Here is an 8,586-nt window from a genome sequence, read left to right as displayed (position 1 = left end):
GGTGCCAGGCACTGTGCTAACCCTCCTACACATAGCTCATGTAATCTCCACATCAACCCAGTGGAACAGGTACTACGGCTACAACTGCCATCTTCTCCGTGGAGAAACGGAGCCATGGAGAGGTTGAAGAACTTGCCAAGATCATAGGTTCTAAGTGGCGGAGCCGGAACAGTCTGATTGCACCGTGCTTTTATGTGCGAACTGATCCCTTAATGTATGACATAAGATCTGCAAGCCACTTAGCCAGCACAGAGCCCTCAGAAAATGCTGACATCGTTACCCTGTGGATTCAGGCACTGAGAGTCTGAGGATAGAGGGGAAGCTAGAGAAGGGGGGACGGGGGCTGCTGGGGAGCTTGTCTTCTGTTGACAGCTGAGCCCTGCTCCACCAGGGGTCCCCGCTTCCCCATCCCCCAGAGACGCCTTGGGTGCCACCTCCCTCAGCCTCTTGGATTGACAGGCCCAAGTGAGGCGGGATGGGCATGGAGGTGGGGACCGGGCTCAGGCAGGCTAATCAGGTCATAGTGTGAAATAAAAGGGAGGAGGAAAGCACCGAAACTTCAGAACTCACGCTCCTTCCTGGAGACGAGGTGCCTAGGAGAGGAGCTAGGAAGCCAGGGCGCAAGGAGACTTGGAGCCTGGGGGACAGGATGGCCCCACAGAGAGCTGTGCAGCTGTCCCTGAAGAAGCCTACCTATGCTGTGTGTGTGGTGGGAATCGAAACATACGTGGATGTTTACAGGTGAGAGCCGAAAGCACCCACCTGGCTGCTGGGCTGGAGGACCCGCGGCAACGGGGTGGGCGCCTGGTGGACGAATGGGGCATATTGGAGGATGCTGACAAGAGGTTGTTTGGACAGCAGAGCAGAGGGACTAGGATATCAGGTCCATCTTGGGGCTCTGGCTCCTGGCACCAGGGTCAAGCCTTTGGCCTCAAGCCCCTGGATGAGTGTTCCAGCTCTGAGCCCTGGGGCCAGACTTTAGGGTCTGGGCTCTGCGTTCTGACATCCCAGTGGAACTTGTGTGGCGCATCAGAATGAGTTGTTGCTCAAGACGGGGGACAGGACTGGTCTCCCCTAATTTTGCCCTCAATTTCTTGCCAACCCATCTCTCTGAGGTGGGGAGGGGCAGTGTGTGTGGTGCAGCTCGTTCCTAGAAGGCCAGCCGGGGCGACTGGGATCAAGACGGAGTGGTTAGGGAATGATTCAATGTGTTAATGAAAGAAAAGAACTGGGATAAGCCTGGGGCTTGTGTTTTGATGTGTTTTTTAATAAAGGAAAAGAACTTGGAACAAGCCTGGGGCTTGTGTTTGCCAGGAGGATGGTGGCGATTATGACACTGATGGTACCTCTCAGGGCAGTGGAAGCATTAGCTGCCCCTGTTGGTCCCAATACTTCCTGGCCTGGCTTTACCCAGATGGAGGTCCAGGGACCTGGCCCAGTGTGAGTTTCCCCACCTGGCCATTGAGGAAGTTGGTCTTGGGGGTCTTTGGGGGTCTTTCCAACTCAACACACTCTCTATGAGCTCCATCTCTACTGGATCGGATGGGACCAGAGACCCTGCAGATGGGCAGGGGGCAGTCAAGGTGGGAGTCTCCCTCCCAGAGTAGGTGGGGGCTGAGGTCTGTTATAAGGTGGGATCTGAGCTGGGCCCAGCTTCACCTGGCCTCAGGGGAGCCTCTGCCCCAGAAGACCTCCCTGCCTCCCTCTCTGGGGCAGTGGCCTGGGGCTGGGGAGGGAGAGCCAGGAGCCCTGGGAGGCCAGACCTCGGCTCTAAGTCATGCTGGGGGCCCTGGCGTGGGGCTGGTTCTCTTGCATCTGGGTGGCTAACAGAGATCCCATTTTCCGCTGCCCTTTTATCATATGGTTGCCAGACTTGGCAAATGAAAATACAGGGCACCCAGTTAAGTTTACATTTCAGATTTTTAAAAATGCTTTTTTTTTTAGTATATTGCATGGAACATACTTTTTTTTTTTTTAAGGCTGTTTAGCTGAAATTCACATTTACCTAGGCGTCCTGTACTTTATCTGGTAACTCCGCTTCAACATCAAAAGTAGGGAAGAGATCTCTGGTGAGCCCCTATCTTCCCGATTCCAGACCCCTGTTCTCATCCCAGGGGATGGCTATTTCTGGAAGGTAATTTCAGAACCTCAGGCCCTACATGATAGGTTGTGCTGCTGACTGAGGACAGAAGCGTTTGACTGGGAGCCAGGAGACTTAGGTTCTGGTTCTGGCTCTGCCACTGACTTGCTGTCTGGCGTGGGTCAAGCCACTGGCCCTCTCTGGGCCCTGGCAGGATGAACTGAGCCCCCGATTCAGTTTAGCGTGGCGGTAAAGCACCCACTCTGGACTTGGACAGACTCGGGGCCTCATCGTAGCTCCACTGGTGGCTGTGGGACCCCGGGCGAGCTGCTGCATTTCTCTGAGCCTGTTACCTCATCTGACAAATGGGGAAGCAACAGCACTGATGTTAATGGCTTAGGGGGAGGATGAGTGTGGGCACGCACGTGTAGGGCCCTGGCTCTGTGAGAGTGGGAAGTGCTTACCGCTCTGGCAGCTCTGTGGGTTCCCTTTCCTCCACTATTTGTTCTTCCCATCCTGTGTCAGAGGGTGGAAGGAGCAGAGGACAGATCAGCGGGTGTGTGGTGGGAACATGGGGCGATGCCATCTGTAAACTCCTTTGGGGTCACCAGATGCTTTAGCATGCTCAAGTGGGGGCCGTGACCCAGCCGAGGGGAAGCTGCCTGGTTGTCTGTAGCTGCTGTGCTCTGGCCGACTCTGGGAGAGGGGGCTGCTCTGGGGTCCTGAGGGAGCACCGTGAGGGACCTGTACCCAAGAGCCCTTCAAGAAACGTCACCCCTGGATGGACCTAGAGTCTGTCATACAGAGTGAAGTAAGTCAGAAAGAGGAAAACAAATACTGTATGCTAACACATATATATGGAATCTAAGAAAAAAAAAAAAAAGGTCATGAAGAACCTAGGGGTAAGACGGGAATAAAGACACAGACCTAGTAGAGAATGGACTTGAGGATATGGGGAGGGGGAAGGGTGAGCTGGGACGAAGTGAGAGTGGCATGGACATATATACACTACCAAATGTAAAATAGATAGCTAGTGGGAAGCAGCCGCACAGGGAGATCAACTCGGTGCTTTGTGACCACTTAGAGGGGTGGGATAGGGAGGGTGGGAGGGAGGGAGATGCAAGAAGGAGGGGATATGGGAACATATGTATATGTATAACTGATTCACTTTGTTATAAAGCAGAAACTAACACACCATTGTAAAGCAATTATACTCCAATAAAGATGTTAAAAAAAAAGAAACTTCACCCTGGACGTTGGTAGTGACTAGCATCATAGCCACGGAGAATCTCTAAACTAGAAAACAGAAGTTTATTCTGCAGCAAGTTGGTTTAAAAGTAGACCTAAGGAAGAACTTCCAGCCACTGAGGTCTCTGATAGGTGGAGAAAGGTGATATAGAATTGTCAAGACAGGTGGAGGAAGGGGGCCGTGTGTTGACAACCTGGGAAGGTTTAAGAGGAGCTTGAAGCTCACTCCAGGGCCTTGGCTGTCTAGGATGAAGGGGCTGTACTTGATGATGAACTTGGGGCTCTCCCACCCCCAGTGCCAGGTGCCTGGCTCCAGCTGAGGCTGAGCAAGGGGCCTCTGTTTGGCCTTGCTGGTAGAAGGCAGAAGCCCCCCAGAAGAGGGTCACCTGTGCTGGTCACCTGAGCTGCCCAGACTCCCAACCTTCCAGAGCCAGTGGAGATGGGCGTGTGGGAGTCATGGGATGTGATTCATTCCCCCATGTGCTCTCTAGGCTGGTTATTTGGGGGTAATTGTGTGCCCCAGGGGGTCCCAGCCCAAGGAACCTTAGAAATCCCCTGACTCAGCATGCTCTGCAGATCCTACACCCTCACCCCAGCGGGCTAGCTCTCCACCGCGAACCCCTGGGTTTGGCCAGATGGCCCTGGCTGTCTCTGTCCTTTTCTTGGAGGTGGTCCCCAGAGGACTTATGCCAAAAAAGAGGGGGTGTGGCATGGGGAATCCATTAGCCGTCCAGCCTGGCGCTCCCTGGCTGCCCAGAGGCCAGAATCAGAGCCCCAGGCTGGAGATCACATGAACATTTACCCTTAGGGATGGAGGAGAAGGCTGGCTGGGTGGGGCTCGGGACGATCTCCTGGAGTTTTTCTAAGCCTCCCCCAGCCCTACACAAGCCTCAAAGCCAAATAGACTCTTAGATCCAAGATGACTGGAATTCCAGGAGCACAGGGAAGGGGGTCTCTGTAGGGCCTCTCAGATGAGCCAGAGAAAAGACCCAGACCACTTCTCTTTTCTGGGGTTCCCTGTATTTCAAAAACCCAAAATGCCAAAACAGAGTTGTAAAACTTGTGGTCTATATATTCTTTTTTTAAAAAAATAAATTTATTTAAAAATAAATAAATAAATTTATTTTATTTACTTATTTTTGGCTGTGTTGTGTCTTCGTTGCTGTGCGTGGGCTTTCTCTAGCTGAGGTGAGCAGGGGCTACTCTTCATTGCAGTGCACGGGCTTCGCACTGCAGTGGCTTCTCTTGTTGTGGAGCACGGGCTCTAGGCTCGTGGGCTTCAGTAGTTGTGGCACACAGGCTCAACAGTTGTGGCTCGCAGGCTCTAGAGCACAGGCTCAGTAGCTGTGGCGCATGGGCTTAGTTGCTCCGCGGCATGTGGGATCTTCCCGGACCAGGGCTCGAACCTGTGTCCCCTGCATTGGCAGGCGGATTCTCAACCACTGCACCACCAGGGTAGTCCTGATCTATATATACTTGATGTTTACATTAAGTAAATTAATGCTTTTAACTTGCGAAGAAGTACAATGAAACATAATTGTGCTCCTCAGGGTTAATTACAGGATTAAGGCCAACACTAATTCATGATGAGTGACAGGCTCTGAGAGCCGGGCTGGGACCTGGATTTAAAACCAGGTGAGGATCTCCTCTCCTACTTGTTCCGTCCTGTTGCTGTATCGCATTCCTTCATTGGCAGTGATGTTAATGTTTAGATTCGAGGGTTCTTGGAGATTATGAGGCCGGGGTCCCCTGTAAGGTCCACGGAGCCAGGAGAGCCAGGGAGTTACAGGATCTGGATGTGAAATGGGGCAGTGTGAGCTCTTGAAACGTAAAATACTGGCATCAGAGAGGGTACCAGAGGTCAGACGCCCCCTAAGTCTACAGTTGTGCCTGCCTCCCTGGTCCTCGTTGCTAACTAACTCCCATTTTGAGACCTGGGAATCCATTCAGACACTCTTCCCTCCCCTCTTCTGGCCCTATAGCCCCTTCCCTGTCCCCGCTTCTCCTTCCCATCATTTTGGTCTTGGAACCTCTCCTCATCCTTGACTGTCTCCTCTTCCCCCTACTGCTCCCATCACTTCCAACTCCACTTCTCTCTCCTCCCCCCAATCCCCGCCTTCCTCTCTTGGTGGCGGGCCCGGGGCCAGGCAGCGGACCCCAAGAGAAGACTCGAGATGCAGGGAATGGAGGGGTGATCGCTCACCCATGATGTAGATGCCTCCTTGACCCCCAAAATGCTTTCCCTGTGATGTGTTGTCCTCTCCTTTGCTATGTCCAGAGAAGCTTCCATTCCCTTTGCTGTGGCTTCTAAGCAGCCGTTCAGCTCTGCCAAGTGGTCCTGATGCTGAAAGACGTGTGGGAGGTGGGGCTGAGGCTGGAAGGAACTGGCAACTCCACACCCAGCCAAAGACATCAGCCACCTGGGGAGCCCAGGAGGGGGACCTCAGCTGTGGGCCGGGAGCAGTGGGGGCGATTCCAAATGCTGCCACCCAGGGGCAGGTGCCGAGGGAGCTGGGTCCGGCCGGAACTTTTCAGGAGCCTGGCCTCGCAGCAGGTACAGACCTGAGTTGGGTCTCCAAATGCACCCTGGGCCCCAGAACAGAGAACCCAGTCACTCTGCATTTGAGACCAAGGCCACCCGAAGTCCTGCCAAGCACTTCTCCTGCACACCTTCCCTGCCACGTTTACGACCCTGCCTATAACCCCACATTTACGACCCTGCCTGTACCCCCACGTTTACGACCCTGCCTATACCCCCACGTTTATGACCCTGCCTATACCCCCACGTTTATGACCCTGCCTATACCCCCACGTTTATGACCCTGCCTATACCCCCACCTGGGTCTCCATCGCTGTGCTGGGAGAGTGGGCAAAGGGAAGGCCAGAAATCCCTCAGAAGGATCCTGCAGAGGGTGTGGTCTGAGCCAGGCTGCCAGATGTAGTGAAAGGGTGGGCTGGGGCTTCCGGACCTGAACAAGAAGGAAGACTGGGCTCTGTGCAGCCTGGGCCCCAGAGGAGGAAGCTCCTTTGGGATGGGGCCTCTGAGAGTCAGTTCGATGACTGCAGAGAACAAGATGGCTGGTAACCAGTCATAACCACCAGTTAGGGTCAGGCTGGTCCTTGCAGGCTGTGTGACTTTGGGCCAGTTACTTAACCTCTCTGAGCCTGTTTCCTCCCATGCTAGATGAGGATAATATCACCAGTTAATTGTACCTGTGAATTTGGCCCCCATTTTACAGATGAGAATTGCATAATCCACGGAGCACAGCCATACAATTTCCCATCTTGCAGATGGGGAAACTGAGGCTGAGAGGGGAGAAGTGACTCATGATTCTGACTTTCCATTCAGGGCTCTTCTCTTAAGGATGTTCTGGCCCCCAGCTCCTGTTTGCCTCTGCTGGGAAGGCCCGGGGTGGAAAGCTGCCACCCCCCATCTCTAGCCCCCATCCTTGGGCAGGCAGGGGTCCACTGAAAGAAGGCCTGGCCAGCCCTGCCCTCCTTGCAGGCTCTCTGGGTGTGGCCTTAGCTGAGCAATGACAGGGCATAAAGCACCCGTGATTCTTATCTCTGGGAAGGAAGGAAAGAGGGAGAGGACATAGCTACACCCTGTGCCATTCTACACTTAGGGGAAAATCCCTGCCTGTGATGTGGGGTCTGCCTGTGATGTGATGTCAGCCATTGCCCTCCCCAACCTCTGTTGGCCACAGCCAGCACCCAGGGAGGACCAAGGAGGAAGCCACACGGGGGCCTGAACTTTCTGTGACCTTTGCCCTGCTGTGGTCACTTGACAAATGTTACTGGTCACCTGCTCCTTATTCAGCTCTGTGCTGGGCTGAGGCACCTGGAGATGATATGACCCACCCCCGCCCCCGAGGGGCTCCCACCTTAGTCTGGGAGCTAAAAAACCTTCAGAATGTGGACGCTAACAATTGCATCGCTAACCGGGTTTGGGGTCAGGTCTGAGAGTGAAGGGAGATGGAAGAATCCTATTCCCCAGGGTCTGCCTCCTCCCCATGCCCCTTGTGACAGTAATGACAATGGTGACAGCACCATCTTCAGCTCACAGTGCTTGCTGTACTATCTCAATTAAATCTCACAACAAGCCTATGAGGTAGCGACTACTACGATCCCCATTTTGCAGACAAGGAAACTGAGACACAGAGATGTCAAGAGACTTGCCCAAAGTCACACAGCCAACAAATGGCAGAGCTGGGATTTGAACCCAGGTTTGCCTGATCGCAAATTCTATGAGCTCAACCCCAAGAGAGCCCATTATTGGGGAATTTTCTACGTTGTTGGGTTGGTGCGAGGGGTGGGTGAAGGCAAGGCAGAGGGTGAGCTTTGGAGTCAGACCCTGAGTGGGGTCACATCTCAGCTCTCCATTGTCGCCCCGCATGTGACCTCCCTCTGAATTTCACATCATCTGTAAAATGGGGAGAAGGATAATAACTGCTCTGCTCAGCAAACAGGGGCCGTGGGGATGGAATCGGAATGGAGTAAAAGTACTTTGGGGCCCGTGATGTCCCTGCCCTGGGTGGATGCCATGAGGGCAGGGCCAGGGGTGACTCATCTCTTCTTTCCTGGTGCCCAGCGTGGCACAGTAGGTGCTCAGGAAATGCATGTTGAGGCAGAGCGGCCGACAGCACTAACAGGACTCCGTGTGCTCCCCGGAGCTGACGTTCTTTAGGGCCGGAGCCTGTGGGGGTCTGGCCAGCTCCGTGGGACTGTTGGCCACAGTGGTTCTCGGCTCCTGGCAGAAGCGACCACAGACCTGGTCGTACCCGAGAGGACTTGCCAGGTCCTGCTGGCTGGTCCCAGGGCATTTCTTGTGGCTTCGGTCCAGGGAACGTCAAGTCCGGGACACCTGGAGAGTGGCACCTCTGGGGCTCTGGGCAGACAGGTGGCTGATCAAGTGTGAAGGAGGAGTCACAGGCTTGGCTGGCCTGGTCTGCTCAAGGGCTGCCCGCCAGCTTGCTCCTCAGCCTTTCCATCCAGTTCTGCATTATTCTCCCTTCTGCCCTCGCCTCTCCCCCGGCACAATGCCCTGGACAAGCCTCCAGGGCAACCTGGTCCTCTGCCGCCACCCCCATACCCACTCCCCTAGCTGGAGGCGGGGTCAGCCCCATTCTGCCCTCCCTGCCCAGACCCTAGGCTGGGCAGAGGAGTCCCCTGACCCATGAGATCATCCCTAGGGGCTGGTGGTATCCAAGCAGCAGGTAGGATGGACGGCAGGGGAGGGACTCCATGATTGCTGTGTT

The 8,586-nt window shown here is 54.5% G+C and overlaps 1 protein-coding gene across 1 annotated transcript in view; it reads left to right on the top strand.

The window, feature by feature from the left end:
- The first annotated feature begins 562 nt into the window (after window positions 1-562).
- Window positions 563-8,586, top strand: part of LOC101329224 (protein-arginine deiminase type-1) — a 33,861-nt gene continuing 25,837 nt past the window's right edge. Inside the window, exon 1 of the mRNA XM_033842487.2 lies at window positions 563-741. Coding sequence (XP_033698378.1) covers window positions 650-741 — 92 coding nt within the window. The 5' untranslated portion in view covers window positions 563-649. The remainder of the gene's footprint in view (window positions 742-8,586) is intronic.

The sequence above is a fragment of the Tursiops truncatus genome, chromosome 1 (assembly GCF_011762595.2).
Source record: "Tursiops truncatus isolate mTurTru1 chromosome 1, mTurTru1.mat.Y, whole genome shotgun sequence".
Taxonomy (NCBI): Eukaryota; Metazoa; Chordata; class Mammalia; order Artiodactyla; family Delphinidae; genus Tursiops; species Tursiops truncatus.
Note: the sequence above shows the minus strand (reverse complement) of the source record. Positions and strands in the feature narration are given on the sequence as shown.